Source organism: Podarcis muralis, chromosome 7, assembly GCF_964188315.1.
Source record: "Podarcis muralis chromosome 7, rPodMur119.hap1.1, whole genome shotgun sequence".
NCBI classification, from domain to species: domain Eukaryota; kingdom Metazoa; phylum Chordata; class Lepidosauria; order Squamata; family Lacertidae; genus Podarcis; species Podarcis muralis.
This window is the reverse complement of record NC_135661.1, coordinates 19,314,853-19,341,799: the sequence shown is the minus strand read 5'-3', so window position 1 is coordinate 19,341,799 and position 26,947 is coordinate 19,314,853. Positions and strand designations below refer to the sequence as shown.

Here is a 26,947-nt window from a genome sequence, read left to right as displayed (position 1 = left end):
CTGGAAAAAGCTTCCGGGTCTAATCCAGGTCAAATGAAGCTCTTGAAACTCAAGAAAAGCGACTGTCTTAGACTTCTTCCAGCAAACACCACCAAGAGTCTCATGACATGTTAAAGACTAACCAATTCTATTATGGCACGTGTCTTCTTTGGACTAGAGTCTTATTGAATCAGATGCATTGGGATTCAAGCCATAGCTGTAATTTAAATACACCTAAGTACAGAGAATGATAAGCAGTGATAGGGAACCTTTCTTAGCCTGAGGGCCATCTTCTCTACTTGGCAATCTTCCAAGGGCCACATGCCAGTGCTGGGCAGGGCCGGAGACAAAATAGGTGGAGCAGCAAATAAAATTATACCTTTTGTAGAAGACTAGTTTGTGCATGAATGCACACCTCCCCCTCCAGCCTCCATTCAGAAAAGCAAGAGGCACGGTCAGAGTTCCAGCCAGGCCGAAACACTTGGGTCACTGAGGGTTGTGCCTGGGGAGAGTTTTGAGGCCTAGACAGAGATGCCTGGAGGGTCCCATTTGAGCTCAAGGCCTGAGTCCCCCCCAATCAATGGAGTCATATGAAAACAGTGGCGCCAAATGAGCACGGGACAAAAGAGGCCGAGCACCTAATAATTGTTTGCCAAGCTTAACTGACCGGCCAGCAGTGGCGGCTTTTGATCTTCCTGGATTTCTCTTTATCAATGTGATATGTCTACTGTTAACAATGCCTGCCTCCCCAGGACAAACAGGTCTGTTTCTATGCAAAAGAATAAGCAGCCACAGCTCTGACACCAGAAGCCTATTTGACACCAGAGGAACTGCAAAAGGAGACTCCAGGGTGAAATGACAATGGATCAAGAGGTTTGATTCTATTAGTTGAGGCCTGAATGGAGACACTGGTTTCCTGTCCCACTCGAAAGGCAAAGCTAGGGTGGCAGTCACAAATTACTGCTGTCCTGGAATGGTCGCTGTGCTTTCTCCTCATCCATTTCAGCTTCAGCTGAATGGTCAGGGGCTTATTGTTTGTTCTTCTTTCCTGCTGAAACCTGCCATTCACATTTTTCTGCACACCCATCTGTGCATCTATATTACTGCATTTGTATCCCACCTTTGTCCCCAATGAACTCAAGGTGGAGTCCATGGTTTCCCCCTCCTCACTTAATCCCCACAATAACCCTGTGAGGCAGCTCAGGCTGAGAGGCAGCAGCTGGCCCAAGCTCACCCAGTGATCCTCATGGCTAAGTGGGGGAGATTTGAACCCTGGTTACCCAGATCCTAGTCTGACACACTAAGCACTACACCACAACATCAGTGTGCTATTACATGTACACACACACACACACAGTGTGGATACAGGTACAGAGACACCTCTACATGATCTGGTGAAGTGCAAAAGAGTTCATGGCACAATTAATCATTTAGGCTGCATACCCACCTAACTTTTTAAAGCACACCCTGCAAGATTCCTGGGGAGCATAGTTTACCCCTCACAGAGCTCTTAACAACTTACAGTTCCCGGGATTCTTTGGGAGGGGGGAAACTGTGTGTTAACCCTATTCTGTGTGCATGCAGCCTTACTTTAAGGCGCTAATTTCTGATTCAGTTCCAGGGTTAATTCAAAGACCCCCACTACAATACCACCACTGCCAGCCTTTATTTCAACTGTATCTACCCCCCCCTACCCTTGGAAGGGGGTGCGTGGGCGGGCTGGTGATCCCTGGTTCAGCCGATGAGAAATACACCCACCCGTACCCACTTCAATAGTTTGACCACTACATTCAGAGCTCCTGAGCCCTGGCAATAATTCAAAAAACATCCAGGCATCTCCCCGCCCCAAAATTAACAATTGCAAGATGCCGCGGCAGAACTAACCATTCAAAGAGACACACACAAACACGCACCGCGTTGCTGTGTTGAACCCACAAAACAATATATTGCAATCCCTGCAGCGCAGCCCTTGCGGGGGGGGGGGTGTGGATGTGGCGGCGCTAAGCTTTGCAAATGTCTCCAGCAACTTCCCAAATTTTGGGGTGGGGTGGGGAGGGAATTACCCCCGCCATTGCAATGAAATCGCACAATGCTTGCCCCCCGACACACCCACCTGCCTGCGGTCCCGGACAATTCTTGCCTTCCCCTTCCGCAGCCATGATCACGGCCGCCTCCGCGGATGGAGAAGCCCCGCCTGGTCTGCAAAGGGCTCCTCCTCTGATCGGGCGGAGCAAGGTGTTGTGGGGAGTGAGAAAGAGATCTCAAGGTCCCCGGTTCGAGCCCCAAATCGGGCAAAAGATTCCTGGATTGCAGTGGGTTGGACTGGATGACCCTCGCGATCCCTTAACAACTCTGCGATTCTATGAATGCGATGAATACTTTAATTCTCAAGGTGACGGAGAGCGACTGGCACTTAGGACCAGGCTCCTTTGCCCGGCCCCAAACCTGACATCGCAAGGTGACTGTGCCTCAAGGCACGTGCAGAGCGCGACGAATTTCCCGGCATCTTTTTTCCGGGTTGCTGTCGTGAGAGATTTTGCAGCCAAAGATAACTAGCAAGCGTTAGTTAATACAAGAAGGGGTAGCGATATAACAGAGTTGTAAGTTTCTAGAGACGACTCAGGTCACACACCCTCACCTTCGGGGAGGGAGGAAATAATGTTTTTTCTCCTTCTTTCTTTCTTTCGCCGCCATGAAGCTGAAATATTTCCAATAAGCAAGCAAACAAAATATGAGAAAATCCAAGTTTCTAGTCCACTTGAGGAAGTTCCCCACTTTCTTTACTCCAACCCAGGAATCAGGAATGAGGGGGAAGATGTGTGAATGTTGTGGCATACACAATATATCCATAGCTGTCAACTTCCATTTTGTGGGAAATCCCCTTATTTCAGCTCTGTTTCCCGCTGCTTCCCGCTGCTATCCTGGATTGATAGATATCCCCGGGACAGGTGAGACTGCTGATCCCTTATTTTTGAGGCTGCTGATCCCTTATTTTCAAATCTGAAAGTTGACAGCTATGCCCCCATCCTGCAAGAATGCTAGGAATTGTAGTTCATCCCTCACAGAGCAGCCTAAACAAATTAGTTTCCAGGAGGAAGGTGTAATTTAAATGCATAGGTGTCTGCACAGACACCCCCTCCCCCGTTCAGTTCCTATGGGCACTTCCAGCCTAAAGTCCCCCACCCCCCGCAAACCAGGACTGAGGAAACTGGCTCGCCTCTCAGAATGGTTCAGCTCTAGGCAACATGGTCAATGGTTAGGATTGACAGGAGTTGTAGTGCAATGACATTTGGAGGGCTACAGGAAAACGAATTAGGGGTTGAATGGGGCTGATGTCCATTTATTCCAATGGGTCTGGAATAAAACAAAATGAGCCTTCTATTATTCTACCCAGCGTGCATCACTGTAAATTTTCTATCTCAGTAAATCCACTTTTTAAAAAAAGCTATGGTTTTCCCAGTAGTGATGTATGGAAGTGAGAGCTGGACCATAAAGAAGGCTGATCGCCGAAGAATTGATGCTTTTGAATTCTGGTGCTGGATGAGATTCTTGAGAGTCCCATGGACTGCAAGAAGATCAAACCTATCCATTCTGAAGGAAATTAGCCCTGAGTGCTCACTGGAAGGACAGATCCTGAAGCTGAAGCTCCAATACTTTGAACACCTCATGAGAAGAGAAGACTCCCTGGAAAAGACCCTGATGTTGGGAAAGATGGAGGGCACAAGGAGAAGGGGACGACAGAGGACGAGATGGTTGGACAGTGTTCTCGAACACGAAACAGCACGAGTTTGACCAAACTGCGGGAGGCAGTGGAAGACAGGAGTGCTTGGCGTGCTCTGGTCCATGGGGTCACGAAGAGTCGGACACGACTAAACAACAACAAATCCACTTTCCAGTCAAATGGGTTTGCATCACACCAGGCACCTCTTCATCCATACGAAGCGATGACCAAAACGGCAACTTTTTTTTTAACCCCACTACAATAAAACATTTTAAAAGTGAAAGGGGGCTTTTTATTTTTTTAAAAAAACTAAGTCTCTGCTTTTTTTCTAGAAGTCCAAGTTGTACTTCCGTTTATGCGTCACTCTAAAATTTTATATCTCTACGGGCTCTACTCCTTTGAACTCCCAACGCGAAGTCTTTACATGAGAAGTGACAGTGAAGAGCGACGGAAGAGCAGCATACACTTCCTGTTTTTACCGGAAGTTTCACCGGTCTAGGACTTCGGCCAGTGTCTCTATGGCTTACCAGATCCCGAAAACGCGCCTGAGGCCTGGAAGCGGAGCTGGCGCCCGCTCGCTTCCCCGTCGGGCCATGTAACTGACTCTGTCGCCATGGAGCCTCCCGACACGAGGTAGTTGCCGCCGCCGGCGCCTCGCGGGGACCCGTAGCGAGCGCGAGGGGGGCGGGGGAGGGCGGCGGTTGGGTGCGAGGGTGGAGCTACCAGTCTGGACCTGAGAGTTCTCCTTCTGGCCCGCATTAAAGTGGTTGAAGTGTTGCAGGCACTGTGACGTCGGCGCCGCGTCACGTCGCGACCTCACAGCGACCGTTGACGTCACATTTCACACCACCACCACCAAACTTTGAATTCTGAGATGCTTTTTCTTAAAAAAAGAAAAGAAAAAAGCCCTTCAAATATTCTTAATTTGTTTTAAAAACGTATTTATTTCTTATTAAATTTATACAGATCCATGTAGTTACCTTGGTTGTTGTTTTTAAAAAAGTGACCAATTGTGTAAATAAGTAAATAAATAAATAAATAAATGCAATAAATGCAATAAAAGTAATAATTATATTTAGTATTAGAAGGTGCTCATGGAGGCATGCATGCTTCCCTCCATTTTATCTTCACAACAACCCAGTGACGTAGTTTAGGCAAGAGAGATTGTCACCAGTCCAAAGTCATACATTGTGGCTTCGCTTTCAACCCTTCTATCCCAGGTCCTAATCCAACACTCTAACCATTACACCACACTGTGACATGGGGAAGGTTCCACCCTGGTTGCTTCTACTTCAGCAGCAAAAGAATCTTAGCTTTCAGTTGAAATTTAGAAGTGCGGACAGGATGGGGGAAGAGATCGTGACATCCTTGAGCATGTCATTGTGGTCCAGATTTAAAAGCATGCATGTTCCTGCAGTCCTGACTCACAAAAGGAGCTGCCTCTGTTCTCGCACAACAGCCTGTGGCGTCCGCAAGTATGCTAGTTACGCTAGCTAACAGCAAGGGCATCTTGGTGGGGATTCCCCCCCCCCCCATGCCCATGAGGTCTCCAATTCAAAAAGTTGGAGCAGGAAGTTCAAACTGAAATCAGCTCAGTAAAAGACTGGCTGGGCAGGAGCCATGGTTTGTCAGAGGCTACCCAGTGAACCCAAAAACCTTCTCACATCTGTACGCAAAACTTGCACTTAGCTTCACCTCCAGACATCCTTTCGTTGTTGTTCTCTCCCTCCAGGGTCCTCCTTTTCCCTTCGGAGGAGACACAAGATCCTCCCCTGCCAAATGAAGTTTTAACCTCTGTGGTGCCAAATCTAACCCCAAGACATCAAGACCTCATTCCTACCCCGTGTGGCCCTGTAAGTATCTGAACCAATTGGTTTCCTGTTAGTTTCAGTTGCATTTATCATGCTTAGAGCTACACCTGGCCTTCTGCGTTTGTTGCAGTAATGACATATCCCTCTTTGGTTTTATCTCCTGCTTCTACCCCACCTCCTTTCTCTGTTTTCCATGTGACTTTTTTAAAAAGTCACTTGGGGGCGGGGACCTATCAAACCTCTGCTCTAAAAAAGCTTCATTTAGATAATAAAACCTGACATACGTAAATGTACATCATTCAGGAAACTTTGATTATTTTGAAAGCCTGAAAACAGAGCCTAATCGTGAAAAGCACTATGAAGTTTGCTTGATGGGTTTGCTGCCCTGAGCTGCTTCAGGAGGAAGGGCATGATATAGATCAGGGGTCGGCAAGGCTTACCTTGCCTAGGCCAGTTCACTGCCGCTGAGCCTCCTCCATGGGCTGGATCACGTGTGCGTGATCCCATGATTTCTGGTGTCTGCGTCTGTGCAGACACGATTTCTGGAGCTGCAAAAGTGAGTCCCCTGTGCCGGTTTAGTGCAGCATGGGGACTCGCTGAGTGGGCGGCTTGTGGGCCGGTAAAACGACCCCCATGGGCCGCTTGTGCTCCATGAGCCTTAGGTTGCCAACCCCTGATATAGATAGATAGATTTAATGAATGAATGAATAAAAACGGGGGGGGGGGGAGGACCACTTTGTCATTAACTACCATCTCTCAGGCTCACCCATTCCCCAGCTCCCAACTTTTATTTATTTAACAAAAATTATATACCACTTACAGTCATACCTCGGGTTACAGACGCTTCAGGTTGCGCATTGTCGGGTTGCACACTGCACCAAACCCGGAAGTACCGGAACGGGTTACTTCCTGGTTTCGGCGCTCGTGCATGCGCAAAAACATTAAATCGTGTTTTGCGCATGTGCAGAAGACCAAATCGCGACCTGCGCGTGCGCAGATGTGGTGCTGCAAGTTGTGAACGTGCCTCCTGCACGGATCACATTCGCAACCCGAGCATCCACTGGAATTGGCAGTTGGCACAATAGATTCATTTAAAAATATTGATAAAAGCAATCGTTAAAAACCAGTTGACATAACATTTAACAAGCTATAAAGAAAACAAGCAGATTGAAAATAGATCTACCTGTTAAAATTACCTGCCTGGGTAGCCTTGCCTAAACAAATAAGTTTTACTCAGGCACAGGAAACAATACAGGGAAGGTCCCTGCCTGCTACGTATGACAAGGGAGTTCGAAAGAACACACCCTGCCAAAACAACACAGGATTATTTTGCAGGGCTGCTATGAAACCATGTAGTTTTTTTACCTAGCTGCAAAGCTGCTTAGAGAACATTTACATGCCTTTCTGATTGCAGATCAAACCTTGGTCGGAGCTTCCTCTCCGGTCAAGATCTATTTCTGCGTCACCATCCTCTCCCTGTTGAGCATCATCGGATTAACCATAGAGAACCTCGTTCAGCAGAAGGACGAAGACTTCACTGTCTCTCTCATTCAGCTGATTGGCGTTGGTAAGGAAGAGGGGACTCTACAGCAAAATGCCCGTTTTATGTTTTTGATGGGTGGGAAGAAGGGCTATATTTTGCAGAGGCCTCAGGTGAGGGGTAGGGGAGGAAATGTTTCTGTACATGGAAGCACACAAACACATACACACACATGATCCTTCTTAATGGAGGTTGTGCCGGCCTGACATTTTGCAGCCTCTGCAATCTAACCATACAACAAATGGCAGCATGTTTATAAGTCAAGAGTAGTGGAGGTCTGGTCCATTGGGGTGAGGGGAGCTGCCTTCAGCCAGCCCCCATTTGCCTGACTTCTTAGAACCACTCCAGCTGGTGGCATGAGCTGTCAACTTCCTCCTCCTAAGTCTCAGTATTAACCTTATAGAACTGAGCAGGGAGGTGGATTAGGGCCAAATTATAATTAACCAGTTCTGCCTGTCATTGGCTTTGGCGCAGGTGGCGCTGTGGGTTAAACCAAGAGCCTAGGACTTGCCAATCAGAAGGTCAGCGGTTCAAATCTCCGCAATGGGGTGAGCTCCTGTTGCTTGGTCCCTGCTCCTGACAACCTAGCAGTTTGAAAGCACGTCAAACTGCAAGTAGATAAATAGGTACCGCTCCGACGGGAAGGTAAACGGTGTTTCCGTGTGCTGCTCTGGTTCACCAGAAGCAGCTTAGTCATGCTGGCCACATGACCCGGAAGCTGTACACCGGCTCCCTTGGCCAATAAAGCAAGATGAGCGCCGCAACCCCAGAGTCAGTCACAACTGAATCTAATCACAACTGAACCTTTACCTTTACCTTACTGTTGGCCTGCCTTTCACCCTACCAGTCCCAACAAGCACAAGCCACCATTGGTCAAGAGATACATTTGGTAGAATCTTAGATTGTGGGGAGCTAAGCCCACTCAGTTCTGACCCCTAGACAAGTGAGAGGGAGGGAGGCTTTGCCCCACTCTCAACAAACGGAGGCTGGTTGCTTTGTCCTATATAAGGCATGGGAACCAATAACTTATATAGGAATATATACAATAAATATAATCTATTAAAAAAGAGAGCTGCTGGATCAGAGCAAAGACCCCTCTAGAGGAAAATCTAATGGCTAACCAGATACATACCGGAAGCTGGCAAACAAGGCAGAAGGGAAGTAGCTCCCTCCTGCTGTTGCCTGAGCCACCAACTGAGTGTGTTGGACTGTGACCTGGGAGAACAGGGTTCGACTCCCCACTCAATGCCTCTCAGCCTAACCTACCTCACAGGGTTGTTGTGAGGATAAAATGGGGAGAACCATGTGACCACCTTGAGCTCCTTGGAGGGTAAGGTGGCATATAAATCTAATAAATAAATAACTTCCTGACTCCTTCAACTGTGGAGATAATTTCTTCAACAAATGGCATTATAGAGCAAAGCAGACTTCAGGTGTGCGTGGAACTGAATGGGACAAGCTACTTTATTCTCTCCCGGACGCTATTAATCCTGCTTATTAACTGTTAATCCCACAGGAAAGAGCTGCTTTGCATGCAGAAGGTCCCAGGTTCAATCTGTGGTCACTCTCTGCCAGAAACCCTGGAGAGTTGCTGCCAGTCAGTGTAGACAATACTGAGCTAAATGCACCAAGGGTCTGATTCAGTATAAGACAGCTCTCTATGCTCCTTTTGCATTCCTGCAATCGTTATAGCGTTTCCTGTTCACATCAGTGCCATGGCAGAGATCATTCACTTTCTGCAGGTGAAAAACTAAGGCCTAAGAAAATAACAATTGGTGCCCTTTGAGTCTCCACCCAAGCCCAATCTCCCAGGACTTTGGACCTTTTCTGTTTCCTGACCTCCATTGTCCTGGAACTGTGGGCAATACTACATACGGACTGTAGGTGGCGCCTCTAGCCCAACCATTTCCCTGATAGGAATCTGGTTAGGATTTCCCCCTCCCGCTTGCTACGTCCAAATCCAGCTATCGAACTTCAAAACCCTAGTAGATAACCATTCCATTTTGAGTTTGGACATGGTTGTGAATTCTTGCACATACAAAGCCAAAACCACACAAACCATACATATCAGCAGGCTCAGGATAACTTGCTGGTTTGCAGGACTACGGTTTTAAAAAAAATTAAAAATGCCGCAAGGCACAGAAACCCCCCCAGAATTGTCCAGTGAGTACTGAACGGCTACAGAATACTGACCGACAGAGAAGAGAAAAACCGACAACCAAGCAGAATGGGGCATGGCGGCTGCAAAAGGAGACGCATAGATATAAAAAGGCTAGAGAGAACCAACTCGGCGTGTGAAAAGGTTGTTTCCTGGTTCACACCGTGAAGCTCTTTTTAATGCCCCCCACCCACCCCAGACAGAGGTGAAACCTGCCCATAGAAATCAAAAGGTGACATTCAAGATTGTCATGTAGCTGGGCATTTATTATTTTTTTTTAAAAAAGGAGGAAGGAGAAAGAAACCCCAAACAACCCACTGTGGATTGTGCATGCTCAGTGGGCAGAGGGAAAAAGAAAACTGGGAGGGGGAATGGAACCCTGGGACAGAAGCACACCGCACTGCAACATTTTATTGCAGGCCCCCAGTTGGTGGTACCTATGGGAGGTATTATAGGGGACTTCCTACTCTTTCTAATTTTGTGTTATGCCACCTCCCCACCCTCCATGGCAGCCGTTTTCTGACTGGCATCCCTCTCTCAAAATCCAAAATGTGCCTCTTGGACCAAAAAGTTTGGCAACCGCTGATCTAGGGCCTTTTCCTATCTCTGTACCAGATGTGAGGAACCTTTGGCGTTGCTGAACAACAACTCCCACCATCTCTGCTTGTTGGCCACGCTAGTTGGGGGCTGCAGGGAGCTGTTGCTCAGCAACATGAGGAGAGCCCAAAGCTGCCCACCCGTGCTTTGTACCACTGCGCCCCATGGTCCCCTTTGAGCCAAGAACCACCTTGTGAGGCAAGCAGGGAGCTGCGCAACACTACTGACACTCCCCCTTTCCCCTGCCAACAGGTCCGCCACCTCCCTTTCCCCTCTCCTCCCTCGTGAACATCATACTACCTGCCTCATGTTCTCTAATCAAACCATGAATCTGCCATGGCGCCCTTGACAAGGTTCATACTTCACAGGCGCTGCCCTCCTGAGATGTTTGGCAGTTGGAATATGAATGCCGGCAGGTTCTGAGGTTCCGATTGGTCAAAAACATCAGGTGCTGTTCAGTATTGGCACAGATTTTGGCAGGGCAGAGAAGAACGAGCCTGGCAGGGCCCATTGATAATAATAATCATTATTGTTACAAATTTAAATGGTTGTATTTGTATCCTCCAATAGCTTATGGTGGTATTCCCCATTTCCCCATATAACCCTGTCCGTTGGATATAATATTGAGGGCCCAGCCTAGACCCCGCTCCACCCATTTTATTTTTTTTAAAAAGAGACAGTGGCACAGGGTTAGAACACTTCTTCCAGCCCAAGGGCCACATTCCCTTATGGGGAACCTCCCGGGGGCCAGATGTCAGTGGCAGGTTGGGCCAGAGCGAAAAGTGGGCAGAGCATTGGGCATGACTTGGGGCACTGGGCTACACATACATCTTCCAGGCATTCAGGGTACCTTATCACAGTTCAGTCACACTTTCCAGCGGGGCAAAAGCACACAGGCAGGGTGCATAGCAGGTTGGTTAGGGGTGTGGCCTGGGGACAGTTCTAAGGGCCAGGCGGAGAGTCCTCGGGGGCCACATTTGGCCGCCAGGCCCTGAGGTTCCTCACACCTCTGTTGCAACACAGTGGAATACCTTATTTGAATGCAAAAGGCGTTGGGTTCAGTCCGGTTACAACGATCGGGCAGTAGGTAATGAAGAGGTCCCTGAGAACTTGGAGAAAGGAAGATACAAACATAAGGCACGACCAGCGGCTGAGGCCATTTGTGCTCCAACAACAATTCTGCATGTTCTCTGCCGAGAAAGGCTGGCTTCCCGAACCGAGAACAAGGAAGGCAGTAAAGTAACATCTGCACAATTTTCCTCCCATTTTGTACAGTTTCCATGGCACGCTACCTTGCACAGTGTATTTTTGACTGACAAAAATAAGGATAAAAATTAATTTCTGGTTTAGCTGATCCTGAGGACCGGGAAAGCAATGTGGTTCAGCAGCAGTTTTGGAGCACACCTGTGCAATCATGAGAATCAGAAATGTGGTCCTAAAGAGAGAGAAAGCCTATTAAAAACCCAAGACATTGAAATTCTCAGTCAACTTAAGTTCAGTGATGACCTTTTTGAGCTTTTTCTAAGACCCCGTGTATTTGCTATGCGTCTAGAAGCCTGACTGGGACAGTAGATAGCATAGATTACCTCAAAAAATAAAATACTAACAATATGGGCAGAGTATAGCTGCACCCTAAGAGCAGGCAATTGCCGCCATGGGTACTGTAAAATCATAAATAACCATAATGTTGGCTCTTGATGCTACCCAGGCTGAATGTTAATTGCATTTCAAGAGATTTGTTATAAGCAATAATAAGATTAGGACTGATTTAATTTTGGCTGTGGCCATAGAAGGTAAACATTTCTTGTTCTTATCAACCGACAAGGTCTCATTCCCCACCCCCGTCCTTGAACAATTATCTCCAAAAATGGAGAGATAAGAGCTTGATATATAGAGAGGGTATCTCCAGTTATTAAGAACAAGAAATCTTGGTTAGTGCTCTTCTCATTTTCCCGAATGGGCCTCAAAAATCTCTTGCAGGTTTTCTGCACAAACTGTAAACAGAATAAGACCAAGGTGATGATTTTTTGCAAGCACAGTCCTAGGTATAAATGGTGTTTAAATCACCAAGCTATACAACAAGCCCTCTTATTTAGATACCTGGATTTACTCTTTAGTGAAACCCTCTCTTGGAAGTGTCACATGGAGGCATTGAAAGTCAAAGCACAAGAAACCGCTAGGGCATTGATGAAGTTCTGTTACAATAAGGGAGGGCTGCTGATTGAACCTGCCCTAATGATATTTGGTTACTCTGATTCTAGGGCTCTGATTCAAACTTCATTAAAGTTATGGAAACTGCAAAATATTCACCCCCTCCGAAAGCTATGCTCTCTACCATCAGAAATATCAGCAACTCTTCTTTGCACAGAATCTGGGTGGCCAACAATTAAAGCGAGAGAGGACTGCACTCAGTTCATGTACTGTATATTAAAAGAATTGCTACTAAGCCAATCAAGCATTTCCCTGCACTGTGCTCTATGGAATTGGGTAATAACCAACTTGGTCCATCTATCTCAGTATTGCCCACACTGGCTGGGAGTAGCTCTTCAGGGTCCCAGGCAGGGAGTCTACCCATCCCTACAGAACCTGGGCTCTGAACCTAAGGTCCCCCACTGAGCTGGTCCTTTCCCAGTTTGCCAAGTCAGATATGTTTGCCTCCTACTCTGCCACCCTCAAAATCCCTTGCCGCATAGCAAGCTCGACTGCTCCTTACTCATTGTGGAAAAGAAAAAAAGAGACAGATAAGTCAGCCAATCCCCCTCCCTCCACCTTTAGCATTTGGTGAGTCCAGGGCTCGCCTTGCTCAGAAATAAAAGGTAAAGGTACCCCTGCCCGTATGGGCCAGTCTTGCCAGACTCTAGGGTTGTGCGCTCATCTCACTCTATAGGCCGGGAGCCAGCACTGTCCGCAGACACTTCCGGGTCACGTGGCCAGCGTGACAAGCTGCATCTGGCGTGCCAGCGCAGCACACGGAACGCCGTTTACCTTCCCGCTGGTAAGCGGTCCCTATTTATCTACTTGCACCCAGGGGTGCTTTCGAACTGCTAGGTTGGCAGGCGCTGGGACCGAACGACGGGAGCGCACCCCGCCGCGGGGATTCAAACCGCCAACCATGCGATCGGCAAGTCCTAGGTGCTGAGGTTTTACCCACAGCGCCACCCACGTCCCTTGCTCCGAAATACTCCTGCACAAAAACACCTTGCTTTCCTCCCTCTGTTTCTGCAACTGCCGGGCAGATGCGTCTCGACAGAATCCCAATTGATAGGATCCCATTTGTCATCAGGTTTGGACACAGAAATGTCTCGACTTGAATGGCACAATCCAGAACCATTACTGTTGCCTTCATTCTCTGCCCACTCCCCACCTAGGAAAACCACACCTTTAATTTTTCTAGGGTTCTCCGGAGATATTTGGGGTTGCAGCAGCCAATGGAAAGAGGGAGACAGAGGGTCTTAGTTGAATACAACCTAGTGCCTCTTTCAAGATAGTGCTAGCTTTTAAAAACACATTAAAAAGTTGTAAATCACTCATGAGGACTGCAGGCTTTTGAAATGACCTCCCTGTTGCTCAGCCTCCACTCCCTGCCTTCAGAGCCAGGGAACAGCTCCCTCCTTCACAAGATGGTTGTTGGGAGGACAGGTGAGCCAATGAATGGATGTTTCCTCTACCCTGCAGATAAAAAAGCCTCATCAATCTAATCTAACTCTAAATATACATATTTTTAAAAAATGAAGAAATGCCTTCTAGGTTGACATCAACCTTTAGCTTCCCCTTTCAGCTTGGAAGGCACCTTTTTCTCCCCTTCGCAGACGGCTGATGGCGGGATTTGTCTCTTTCCCCGACAGTCTTCTGCATCTACTACGTGAGCCGGGGCATCTTGCAAGAGAACCGCCAGGAGCTCATCGTCTTCGTCCTCTCCGTCGCGCTGGTCATGCTGCGCTCAGTCGTCAACTTCAGCGTCCTGCCTGCCGAGCAGAAGCCCAAACTGCTCGTGAGTGGTCAGCGGTTGGGTCTTTGCCTTGAACCAAGGGCCTGGCGGGAGCTTCCTAGGTTGTGCAAGATCAGTCTGGGGCCTGTTGTCAGCGGAGTTCAGCCCAGGGTTGTGTGTGTTGTGATGTTCCTGCATCACCTTCTAACACATCTCTTTCTCTGCTGCGCCCCGGTTTTAAGAAGATGGCTGCCCCCCTTTTAGAAGGATGCATAACTGGTTTGGAACCGAGAAGGGAGGGCAGAAATGTAAGCTGCCCGAAACCAGTACACTTCAGGCCCTTGCAGGTCACCTTTGACGGAGAGATAAACTTGCTCCCAAAGGGCTTGGGCATGGTGCATACTAGGAGAGGCAGCAGAGTACTTTATGATTCGGGAGAGGGCCAGTTCTGGACTTCCCCTCTGTTCAGAGCAGGCTCCAATCTTTCATCCGCGTGGAATTTGAATCCCTGCTTCTGTGCTGCTCAGATTGCATTGCTAAGGCCCCATCTGCACGGTACCTTTAAAGCAGCACCACAGCACTTTGAACAGCTGTGGCTTCCGTCAAAAGACTCCTGGGAGCTGTGTGGAGAGACCCTGGTCCCCTCGCAGAACTACAATTCCTGGGTGGGGGGCGTTGAACAGCCAGTCCCTCTGGGAATTGTAGGTCTTTGAGGGGGAACAGGGAGATCTCCTAATAATGCACAGCACCCATAACAAATGACACTTCCCAGAAGTCTTTGGGGGAAGCCACAACTCTTTAAAGAGGCATGGTGCTGCTTTATATGTGCAGTGCAGGTGAGACCTTACATGTAGAGCATCCTAGTCAATTCTGCCAGCTTGCGTCCTTCCTCTGCAACCTCTTGCCAAGCCATCAGCAGTATTCTCACCTGTCTCCCTGTTTTCCTCGTCAAACACGTTGAATCTGGTGGAGGTTCTTCTGCTGCCGCAGGGGCGTGTGGTCCATTCTGACGGTCTTGCTTCCGTTTTCCCTCTTAAGGCCCGCTTTGTCCTGATCCTTTTAGTCGGTGCCTTCGACGTGATCTGCGCCGTGGTCCTCATTCAGACCGAAAGCATGATGGCCTTCCGGGTGGGCGGGGCCTTGGAGAGCCTCCAGGCCCAATACTTCATGCTCAACCTCTGCTTTTCCATGCTGACCTTTGACCTCCAGGCTCAGGTAGGCCCAGGCCGCAGTCCAAACCACGGCCTGAATCCCTTGGCCCATCTGTTTCCCAACCATGCCTCTGGTGTTTCTCTCAACTGCTTTTCTGCAAGGTACATGCAAGGCAACTCGTATAAAAATAAAAAGCCGAGGAAACTGAGAGTTTTGTTAAACGTGTTTTTACAAAAAAGCATGTAGCGTGGGTGTTGCATCTTGCGTTTAACTCTGAGTAGGCCCACTGAAATCAGTGGACCTCAGGCATCAGTTTTCTTAAAATTGCAGAGCAGTTCTGAATGGTTGCTTGGAGGGGCTGAACCCTGAATAGCTAGTGTTCCTTCTAGCCTGGATAGCTCCATTGGCTAGAGCATGATGCTGATAAGACAAGGTTGCAGGTTCGATCCCCTTAATGGACAACTGCATATTCCTGCACTGCGGAGGATTGGGCTAGATGAAACTCGGGGTCCCTTTCAATTCTACAATTCTATGAAAGACCCCAGCACAGGTCATGAAATGGCCTGCCTTTCTGGAAAGTGAGTGAGTTAACCAACTCAACAGACCATGAGCTGCAAATGGTTAAGGGGCACAGGAAGGGGGCATCTGCAGCTGCTGCGACCTCTTAGTCTTCTCTTTTTGCCTTCCAGCTTTGCTTGTGCGTTCTGCTGCTCACCTCGATTCGGGAGATCTCAGTTCTGCACAGCATCTTCCTGGCGGTTGGGATTCTCTGGGCTGGGCTGAAAGTTGTCTGTGGCATCATTGCTGTGAGTGCGCCTCCCCTCCCCGCCCCCTTGATCAAATGGGCATTTCCTGGGGGTAAACCAAGGACATTTCCTCTAAGAAATGCTGGGCCCTGATTTATTTATTTTTTAGAAAGAGCAGCATTCTGTGCCAAAGCACTAACATAAATTGCAAAGTTCTGCAACTTGGCGTGAGCTATGTGAATTATGCGTCTGGCCCTTCAGATTCTAGCACATTCTTCGCAACCACGAGGGCTAGAAAGAAAAGATAGTGACAGTTCTGTGACGCTGGACTCTGCATCCTGAATCGGGTCCTGTTCTGTTTCTGAGGGATCCACAGAGCCATGGATACTGTCTTGCCAGATGCCAGAATCTGTTGTTACAGCTATATGGGGAAAGGGGCTGTCTTGTCCTGTCCCCTTTTGTGCTAGTTGGGCTCCAAGCAGGTTATGCTTGTGGTGCCTCTTCAGGTAGACACAGATGTGGCTTGACTGCATTTAGGCAAGGCCAAGGCCAGGAGAAATTCCCTGAACCAAGCACTGCCTGAAAGGGAGCTTTTGCTTCAGTGACTTGCAAAAGCCTTCTGCATGGTGGCCAGCCTAGTCTTGCAGCTCCAAGGAGCCACCTTCCCCCTTTTGAAGCGGGGACAGGGAACATTTTTCAGCCCAAGGGCCGCAATCCCTTCTGGGCAGCCTTCCAGGGGCCTCATGCCAATGGTGGGTGGGACTAGAGGCAAAAGGGGCGGGGCAACATTACCTTTGTGGAGTAGCTCAGGTACTACAAATGCCCATACCCACTTTTTCGGCTCCATATAGACAAGAAAGAGGCATGATCAGAGTTCAGGGACACATTTCAGGCAGGCAACACCACTCGGGGTCAGGGGAGAGTTCTGAGGGCCAGGTTGAGAGGGCTGGGGGCCACATTCAACTCCCAGACCGGAGGTCTCTCCCCCACTGCCTGAAAGTGCCATTGCCTTGTTCAGCTGCCGGTGGTTTCTCCAGCATGGGGGTGAGGGCTGGCTGGCTCTGAAGTGTCTGGGAAAGCCCACCTCTTGGCCTGGGAAGGAGGAGGAAGGCTCCTTGCTCAGATTGCCTCCTAGTTCTGCCACTGTTTTACCAGTAGGGGGAAGCAGGGTGGGGGGCTGCCCTAGCTCTGTCCCACGGCCTTTGGTGGGATGCTTATGATAACTCTTGAGACTACTTTGAGAGGAAGCTAGATGTATGTATAGCTAAAGCAGACCCAGCCAATGAATGTGCAGCTAACTCAGTTCATCCCCCCCCCCCACCTGTTTCCCAGATCTTAAAAGAGTTAAAACCTCTAGCCTGGATTTTTCTGAGTCAGAATTTGCCCGAGGTTGCTTATCTCGCCTACCTGATCTACACGGTAAGTCTTGCCAAGGGTTTTGTTGATTTAATGAGAAGGAAGGGCAGGGGGAATTCTTCCAGTCCTCAAGATGCCGATTGCTAGTGCAAGCAAGTTAAGCCCCTGGCTTGGCTGCCTTCACGTGGGCCCTTTTTCTGTAGGGGCTGTTCTGAAGGAAGGGCTGCATGTTCCCAGAGTGCAGGCAACTGGCCGTCTCAGCATGTAAAGCTGGGTTGTTTTAACGCTTTATTTTTAAGAAGAAAGGTTGCTAGCCCCTATGGTTTCAGGTCTAGGCTGTGTGGACAAATATGCAAAATCGAAGCAGCCAATACTGACTATCAACGTGATCCTAACTACTCTGGGACAAACCTGACATTTCAGATCCTGTATCCAGCCAAGTCCTCCTCAGAGGAGACCCATTGAACTGAATAGGCCTAGGTTAGCCAGGATCGTTAACTGCAGACGGCCTACCCTGAGTAAGACGGGCATTGGACCCAACTCCCGGTTTCTTCGTTAACATTTCGTATGTACCAGGAAACGGTGTTTTGTGCCTTATCTTTATGAGAAGGGAGAGGAGAGTGTACTAGCCGTTGGCTAATTCCCAGGCACTTAAGCCACAGTAGGTCCCACAGGACGGGGGGAAGTTGTGGGCTGCATCTGACCCTTACAGGGCCCCCACTCTGGGTTGCCTGGTGACTGCTGCTTGGAGCATGATTTACCTGAGGGAAGAAAACCCACAAGAATGGCTCTCCCCATGTACCTTCCTTCTCCTCAGCCTCTGTTTGGGGGCGGGCAATGTAGTCAACAGCACCAATCACAGCTAGGGGATGGGGACAGGGAGAAGCGGGAGAGGGAGAACTGACTAGTACACCAATCCTGTTGCTTCTTGGCTGTGCCCAGAGCCAATCAGCTGGCAGGGGGCGCAGGGAGGATGCTGAGAGCTCAATGTACCATCAGGGCAAGTTTAGACCTCACAACTCTTTGTACAGAAGTTGCAGTGGGGCTGGGAGAAGAGTGAATGTGTGGCTCTTATTCCACCACAACATGCATACTTTAGGGCTCAAAAAGGCTACCCACTGCAGGTTTAACATGAGCATCTGTCTTGGTCCAATAGACCCAACAACACCCAAAACTGTGGGGCCAATAAATTATTGTGCCCCCACTAACTGGGGTGTATGTGTGGCTTATTTGATCCAAAAGCCCCTGAGAAAAATGCACTACAGATGCCCATCCGATGCTGCTCCCACATTTCCAATGTCTTTTGCTCGCCCTTGGAAGCGGTTAACTCAAGCCGGGCTCAGAACATTCCAGGACTGCGGCCAAACGCTCCCACGTCCCGCCATCGCCAGGCATCCGAGGGTTAGTGTCAGGGTGCTCAAAAGGCTTTTGAAATCCCTCTGTGTCAGGGCGCCCTGGGATTTTGCTTCCGGTCAAGGCAAAGCAGGGAAAATTCAGACACAGCGACAACCCTCTCTCTTTTTGAAAAATGCATCACAGAGACGGTCCTCAGGCAGCCAGCTCTGAACGTGTATCAGCAGGAATAAACAAGGGATTAGAGGGGAAGAGCCCCAGAAGTTTCACCCACAGATAATTTCTCCGAAAGGCACAGAAGCCAGGAGGTCAGGGAGATTATGTATTTAAAGTGTTACCCCGCTTTTCAGCTGAAGGGACGGTCCCTGCCTTCGGCACGGTAGCATTAAGGTTTTGTGCTTGAGCTTGCTTTTCTCTCTTCCCTCCCCTTCCCTTTTTCCTTGCATGCTTTATGAGATTGTGAACGGGGGTGGGGTGGGGGGCAAGGAAGGGCCATCTTTGAGCTCGTTTTGGAAGCTGCTCAGAGAATCCTTTTGGCTGAAGCGGGGCAGGTTGGACCGGGTGACCCCCTCCCCTCCTTGCAACACCATCTGAGGAGTGGTGCAGTTGCACTGCTAGATTAACCGATAGTCTGTCTCATAAGGCAGACTCTTCTTTGGGTAACTCAGTGGTAGGGCATCTGTCTTGCAAGTGGAAGGTCCCAGGTTCAGTCCCCAGCACCTCCAGGTATGGCTGGGAGAGGTCTCCTGTCTAAAACCAGTTTCCGAAACTTGGGTCACCATCTATTATTGGACTACAATTCCCATCATCCCTGACTACTGGTCCTGCTACCTAGGGATGATGGGAGTTGTAGTCCAAAAACAGCTGAAGACCCAAGTTTGGGGAACCCTGATGTAGACAATACTGAGCTAGGCAGACCAGTTATTTGACTCTGAGTGCGGTAGCTCCCTTTGTTCCTGTGCCAGCCAACAGAAACTTAGCCCAGTCACGAGACTCCCATGATCCTTTGGGAACAGAGTTGGCATCTCATCACTCCCCTTGGGAGCCATCATCTTGGCACTTAACACAACGGAAATGAAACCTGCTGTTTCAGAATGAATTGTTCACACACCAGCGGCTCGGATTGGTTGCTGCACCGAATACTGGAAAGCTTTTCGCTTTCTTCCGAGACAGAGGGGTGGTTGGTTTCTTGATGTTATAGCAGTAGCAGCGGGGACTGCAGTGCTTTTCAAAACCCGGCCATCTGACAGCTTCTTCTCTCGCCACAGCTGTGTGGAAAGCAGCAGGGCTTTATGGGAAAGGTCAAGCTGGCCTGGCTGGTTGGGAGGAAGGAGTGGGCGTGGGAGACGAGAAGGTCAGCGGAGGTGAAGGGATTGGGATTGCAAGTCCAAGGTGGAAGTGAGAGAGACAACACAAGAGATTTTAGGGCATGGTGCTCTTGTTGGACTGACGTTCCATTTTGCACTGCCATTAAAAACAAACAAAAAGCTAGAACAATTTTTTTTTTGGGGGGGGATGTCATTAGTTTTCATAAATATGGGTCAAGCCAAGGGCCCATCTAGTCCAGCATCCTGTTCTCACAGTGGCTAACCAGTTGCCCATTCTGGGAAACCTTCAATCAGGATCCGAGCGCAAGAGCCCTCTCCCTCTTCTGTGGCTTCCGGCAACTGCTCAGAAGCATTACAAGCACATCATGGCTAGTATCTTGTGACAGCCCTTTCCTCCATGAAGTTATCTAATCCTCTTTTAAAGCCATCCAACTTGGTGCGTGTCTCCTGGGGGAGTGAGTTCCATAGTTTAACACTGTGTTGCATGAAGATGGACTTTCTTTTATTCATCCTGAATCTTTCATTATTCAGCTTCATTGGGTATTATAAGAGAGGGAGAAAAACTTCCCACTTTCCCCATGCCATTCATAATGTTATAAACTTCTATTTCGTCGCTTCTTATTTGCATTTTCTCTAAGCTAAAAAGTATGAAATGCAGCAGCCTTTCCTTGTAGGATAGTTGCCCCATCCTTTTCTGAATCTTTTTCCCACTCAACAATATCTTTTTTTGAATTGAGGCAACCAGAACTATACATCCTTCCCTTCCCTTTCCTTTTTCCTTTCCTTTTTCCCTTCCTTCTTTCCTTCCCTGTCTGCTCTCAGTTGCTCAGTTGTTGTAATAAGATTCAAATTCTTCCCAGGAATTTCCATGTTTTCTCCTGAGCCTTACGTACTTGCTTGCTTGCTTGCTTGCTTGTTTATTTATTTACTTATGACATTCAAACTCCACCCGTTAGCCTGAAAACGCTCCGAGTGGCTTACAAAGTCCTGAGATTGCACTCAGGCTGGCAATCCTTAAAAAAAAGAAGATAAAGACATAGCACATGAGGAAAAAGGAAGGGGAGGGAGGAGGAGATAGCAAGCTCAAGCCTGAGTTCTTAGAAATTACAGCCAATTTCAGCGGCAGTTCTGGCTGTCTTGCTGCCTGCCCCCTCGAAACATGCTTCCATCCCAGATCAGGTCCAGGAGCAGAGTCAGTGACAAGATCCAGGCTAGGAAGAGGGGACAGCTCCTCCCATTCCTGCTGTATCCATACGTGCTGGCAGTAGCTCTGGAAGGGGCCAGAGCTCAGTGGCAGAGCAGCTGCTTATCCCCTGCATTTCTGGGCTGGGCTGCGAAGGACCCCTGTCTCAAAACCATGGAGATCTGCCACTAGTCACTGAGCCACCTGGACCCAATAGTCTGACTTGGTGGAAGGCAGCTTCCTGTGTTAAGGAAAAGCCCTAGCTCAGTCATGGGGGGGAGGGGGACTCCTGCCTGAAAGCCACTGCCAGTCACTGCGGACAGTCCTGAGCTAGGCAGCCCAATGGCCTGACCGAGGACCAGCTGGCTTCCCATGTTATTCATTACATATGTATTCTGCCCCTCTTCTAAGGAGAAATCTATTTTGTTCTCATGACAATCCTGTGAGATAGGATAGACCGAGGAAGAGTGCTGAGTGGAGATTTTAACCTCTCTCTCTCCTGATCAAATACAAAAGGATCTAGGAGTCTTGGTTGACCACAAACTTGACATGAGCCAACAGTGTGACGCGGCAGCTAAAAAAGCCAATGCAATTCTGGGCTGCATCAATAGGAGTATAGCATCTAGATCAAGGGAAGTAATAGTGCCACTGTATTCTGCTCTGGTCAGACCTCACCTGGAGTACTGTGTCCAGTTCTGGGCACCACAGTTCAAGAAGGACACTGACAAACTGGAACGTGTCCAGAGGAGGGCAACCAAAATGGTCAAAGGCCTGGAAACGATGCCTTATGAGGAACGGCTAAGGGAGCTGGGCATGTTTAGCCTGGAGAAGAGGAGGTTAAGGGGTGATATGATAGCCATGTTCAAATATATAAAAGGATGTCACATAGAGGAGGGAGAAAGGTTGTTTTCTGCTGCTCCAGAGAAGCGGACACGGAGCAATGGATCCAAACTACAAGAAAGAAGATTCCACCTAAACATTAGGAAGAACTTCCTGACAGTAAGAGCTGTTTGACAGTGGAATTTGCTGCCAAGGAGTGTGGTGGAGTCTCCTTCTTTGGAGGTCTTTAAGCAGAGGCTTGACAACCATATGTCAGGAGTGCTCTGATGGTGTTTCCTGCTTGGCAGGGGGTTGGACTCGATGGCCCTTGTGGTCTCTTCCAACTCTATGATTCTATGATTCTATGAATCAACACTCTTAACCACAGTGCCACACTAGCAAAATGTTTCTGTCTCCTCTGGCATTGCAAATTGCCCCAGAGCCTGTCTTCTAGATTTTTTTATGCTCACTTCTTGTGGGGGCCTCCATCGCTTCTCTTCTTCCTTCCCAAGCATCACTTCTCCTGCAGGTGCATCATTTCGCCCCCGGCTGCAACATTGGGTAGATGGGACAATTGTCCATCCTGCCCATTGCACTCCTTTCGTTTCTCTGTCTGAAAATGTGATTTCTTTAAGTGGAATGTGCTTTCTTCCCAGGTGATCGAAGAGTGGGGACAAGGGAGTTCCTATGCACTGGAAGCGGCTGTCATCACCTGTTCCTGCATCTCTGTGATGATCAAAAGTGTCCTGTTCTGGGCGTTGTTCCATGTCTACCACAGTTTTGGGCAAGGGCTGAGAGAAAGGAGTGAGTATTGGAGGAGATTAATCCAGGGGGAGTAAAAACAGACAGACACGTACATAGAAAGCCCAGAGAATTCGGGGATTGAAGGCAATGGGAGCGGGATGGACCAATCATGTCCAGCTCATGGGCTTCACTGGAGCATCTGGCTGGGCAGAGTGAAAAGAACTCTCATATTAAGCAGCTGGCATGTATTTATTTAAAGCATTTTACCCTGCTCTGCAGCTAGGGTGGATGTGTGGGAGGAGAAGGCTCCCAGAGCAGTTTCCAAAACTCAGCAGTAAGATAAATTCTGCCCTCAAGCTTATAATCTAAAAGGCATGACAGAAAAGGAAAAGGGATTGGGAGGGAGGAGGAGGAAGGCAAATTCAGGCTGGAGGTCGTACAGAGGTTTTAGTAGTGATTAGCTGGAATGGACATGGGTGGTGCTGTGGGTTAAACCACAGAGCCTAGGGCTTGCCAGTTAGAAAGTCAGTGGTTCAAATCCCCGCAACAGGGTGAGCTCCCGTTGCTCGGTCCCTGCTCCTGCCAACCTAGCAGTTCGAAAGCACGTCAAAGTGCAAGTAGATAAATAGGTACTGCCCTGGCGGGAAGGTAAATGGCGTTTCCGTGCGCTGCTCTGGTTCGCCAGAAGCGGCTTAGTCATGCTGGCCACATGACCCGGAAGCTGTATGCCGGCTCCCTCGGCCAATAAAGCGAGGTGAGCGCCACAACCCCAGAGTCGTCCGCGACTGGACCTAATGGTCAGGGGTCCCTTTACCTTTTTTAGCTTGAATGGAAGAGAGCTCAAGGAAAGGAGAAGTGGAGGAGTGAAACTTATTCTTATTTATTAAATTTCTATACCACCCTTCATCCAAAGATCACAGCGCAGTTTATAAAAACGATACCTTAATAACAGAAACAATAACCCCCTGTACAAAGGTTAAAAGGCCACAGATTGTTTAATTTGCCAACGCCTGGTAGAAGAGGAATGTTTTTGCCTGGCGCCTAACGATATGCAGTGAAGGTGCCAGGCAAGCCTCCTTGGGGAAAGCATTCCACAAGTGGGGAGCCACCACAGAAGAGGCTCATTCTCGTGTTGCTGCCCTCCAGACCTCGTGGAGCAGGCACATGAAGAGTGCAGGGTCTGGGTTGGTTCATATGGAGAGAGGCGGTCCTTGAGGTATTGCAGTCCTGTGCCGTTTTAAGACTTTGTAGGTCAAAACCAGCACTTTTGAGTGGGGCCCAGAAACCAAATGGCAGCCAGTGCAGTCGGTTGCTGGTCTCTCCACTGAAGTTGATGCAGCAGCCCTGCTTCCCATCTCTCTCCCTCTGATGCAGCCTCCTGGAATGGCTGGCAACAGAGAGGAACCTGATGGAGCCAGCAGAGCTGATGGAGAGATTCTGCAGTGCTCTCTTCCTCACCCTCTGCTATAGCCTGATGGACTGCTAGCTGCTCCTGGACACTTGAGGAAGGCGCCTCATTTAGCCCATCCAAATGGCGGAGACTGCATGCTGATTGATAGAGAGGGCCACCAATCAGCACAAAACTCTCGCTGCTTTCTGTGCGCCTTCCCTGCAGCATCAGTGCAGTGTGTATTTCCAAGGTGGCTACAGAAGGAGCTGCCTGGCATACTAAGAAATGGCCAGCTAGCCAGGATGACTTTGTGATGCCTCCATCGCAGTATGCCTCTGAATCCCAGTTGCCTGGGAATTGCAAGTAGGGAGAGTCGCTGTTGCACTCTTGCTGGTGGGCTTCCCATTGAGCCGCCGTGAGAACAGGATGCCGAAGCAGATGAGCCACTGGCCTGATCCTGCAAGCTCTTTAGCGTTCTTTAAAAAACGGCGAGATTCTTCCTATCATTTACCGCGACTCCTTTCCCCACCTCTGCAGTGTTTTCTTCCTATGGAAGGATTGACTCGTGAAGCACGATGCCTTCTCCAGGTACGGGGCGGCACTCTTACAAAGTGAAGGTGTGCTGCGGGAGATCAGTTCCCTGCTCCGACCCAAGAAAGTGGGGCCCCGAAAGGCAGGTCGTAGCAGGAGCAGCTTGACCACAGTTCAACAGAAGACGTTTGCACAACCCTCCACCTCCTGGGGCTTGCTGCGGGAACTCTGCTCCGTCAAGTTTGAGTCCTTTTGCCAAACAGCTCCTGCATGCAGCAACCCCGTCAAGATTCCTCCGGTGTGTTTGTTTGTTTACGCTAGATACCACTTCACCCATTACCCTGCCTTCGAAACAGCTGCCACGACGACCCCCTCCTGCCGTGGCTTGCCTCCCAAGGGTGAGTGTTGCCGACGGACCATTCATTTGGTGCTTTCTTCCTCGAGCGCAGTCCTGCACCTAGATTAGCTTAGGGCACTGCAAACCTGGCGGGGAGGGCCTAGGCGACAGGCCCAGCACCGTCCGCCCTCATTTGCCGTATTTCACTGCCGAGAGCCTCATCCTGGCAAACGAGGAGCTGACAGTCCTCCCAAGTTTTATCTGTTTTAAGATGACAGCCCCATCCAATGAAATTTATGCCTCCCACATAAGAACCAAAGATTAGAAATCTAGCGGAAGGGAAATGCAGGCAGCTTGATGCTTTCGTGGGCTGCTTAAAAAGTTGCGCGAGGACCACATGCAGCCTTCGGGACGCACCACCTCTAGATGTTCTGGACTGCAGTTCCCATCAGCACCAGGCACCGCTGGCTGGGGCTGATGGGAGTTGTAGTCCAAAACATCTTGTGGGCACAAGCTCAGCAAAGGCCGCTCGAAACCCAGCGCCTCTGCGGTTGCAAAGCCATCTTGCCTGCCACTAACCCAAATCCAAATGGGTGTGTTTGGTTTGAAACTGGAAGTACGGCTCAAATTGCAGAACCACCGTGACCCCTCTGGCCAGCCACAGCCCCATCTAGTCTATAGCCCTATAGCCCTGGCAGAACAACACCCAAGTACTGATGCTGGGGTGTGCTGAAGTTACCTGGTGGCTTCTGTGCTGCTGAAGACCTTCACGGTGGCAAGACACACTGTTTTTACTTGTCTTGGCACTCTTGGCCTCTGGTCATCCCTTTGGTGGATGGCCGAGGGCCTGAGAAACAGGAGAACCTCAAGTTCCATTTTTGCCCCAGGAAGAGTGGCTGATTCAGCACCCTCAGAATAGTTGATGATTTGGGGCAAAGGGAAGGCACCTTCCCCAAAGGTTACATGGAGAAGGGCTGCCGCCCACCCCAGCCAACTCCAGAATCTGACTCCAAGGAGTATGTCTGTGCCTTAAAACAGGAGAGAGATTCAGACAGGCATGAGGAACCTGCGGCTCCCCAGACGTTGCTGCCCAGTGCCTCCCATCCCTGACCAACAGCATCTGGAAGGTGGCACTAAAGCTGCTGTGTGGGGAAGCTCTGGCCCGCCAGCTGTGCCGAATTCCTGGCTCCCATCAGCACCAGCTTGCATGTCCAGTGGGAGTTGTAGTTCAGCAAACAACCAGAGGCTTCCCCACACACCTGCACCAAAGCAAGAGGTGAGCAGCTTGTGGCAGTTCCCCATATGTTCAACTACAGCTCTCAACAGCCCTGACTGTTAGCTGGGGCTATTGAGTGTTGCAAGAACAATGGGGGGCAGGTCCCACAGGCTTCTCCCTGTCTTTGCTAATCCTACCCCACCCTGGAAATGTTCGGCCTACAGAGAGCTCTCCTTCCACACGGGGCTCTCAAGAAGACTGGAGCAGCATGGCCAGCTTGACGCTGGCCCCAGTCTTCCTGTTGGCTTAATAGGCCCCCCTAGAGGCCCTTGTGGGCTTGTCTACCCCACTGTCCTCGGAAAGACAGCCGATCACACATCAGTCCTCAGTGATGGGAGTCTGCACGGAACAAAACCTGCAGTGCTACAAGGGGAAGGCAGACCCTCCCCAAGCCCCACGGAGGCACAGGCTGTGTTTTTGCCCGTTTAGGGAAACCATGCCCCCGGAGCTGGGTGTCTTGGTGCCTGCGAGATGCTTTGCCTTGGAAGCCTTTGTTTCAAGGACAGCCTTTGCCAACCTGGTTCCCTCTAGATGTTCTGCCCTACAACCCCCAGCTGGGCTGGCTGGGGCTGATAGGAGTTGTAGCCCAGAACATTTGGAGGGCACCAAGTTGTGTGTGTGTGTGTCTGTGGGACACTTTCCTTGAAGCTGCCCACAAGCTGCTTGGACAGTGCTTCCACCTCCCACTGGCTAAAGCTTCAGCAATTTGCTTCTGTCGGTATTCGTGTGGCTGACTTCTTGCTAAATCCCAAATAATTTCTCTGCCTCCTAACCTGATTCCTTCCCCTCACACCCTAAATTATTATTTTTGGTCCTAATTTTTCAAACTAACCAAGCCTATGTGAGTGTCTTAACTGATGCGCTTTTCAACAGCAGTGAGGGTGGTTTTTTTAAATTAAGGAAAAAGAATGTTTAATACAGTAATTCAAAGCTTTGTTAATTTATTAAGAGGTTTGTTACTGGCCTTGTATTTTTCAATAAAGTGTCAATGCCACCAA

At 49.3% G+C, this 26,947-nt stretch overlaps 2 protein-coding genes and 1 pseudogene across 7 annotated transcripts in view; 1 reads left to right on the top strand and 2 right to left on the bottom strand.

Moving 5' to 3' along the window:
* SLC35E2B (solute carrier family 35 member E2B) overlaps nt 1–4,351 on the bottom strand; it is a 26,875-nt gene extending 22,524 nt beyond the window's left edge. Inside the window, exon 1 of one of the 5 annotated variants that reach the window (XM_028740900.2) lies at nt 4,228–4,351. Coding sequence is in view for 1 of the 5 variants with exons in the window: in XM_028740903.2 (XP_028596736.2) it covers nt 2,093–2,138 (46 nt within the window). In the remaining 4 variants the exon portion in view is untranslated. Of the gene's footprint in view, nt 1–2,092; nt 2,242–4,227 lie in introns of those variants that run through there. The other 4 variants (XM_028740899.2, XM_028740903.2, XM_028740902.2 and 1 more) reach the window with 4 other exon arrangements.
* Nucleotides 1–26,947, bottom strand: part of LOC114602539 (cyclin-dependent kinase 11B) — a 143,125-nt gene that overhangs the window by 56,383 nt on the left and 59,795 nt on the right. The gene's annotated exons all lie outside the window — the stretch shown is intronic.
* LOC114602544 (uncharacterized) lies at nt 4,202–26,947 on the top strand (annotated as a pseudogene). Its single transcript, XR_013393578.1, has 9 exons — nt 4,202–4,333; nt 5,433–5,553; nt 6,926–7,078; nt 13,652–13,797; nt 14,773–14,949; nt 15,576–15,692; nt 16,965–17,051; nt 22,328–22,475; nt 24,343–26,947. The product of XR_013393578.1 is annotated as an uncharacterized LOC114602544 (transcript).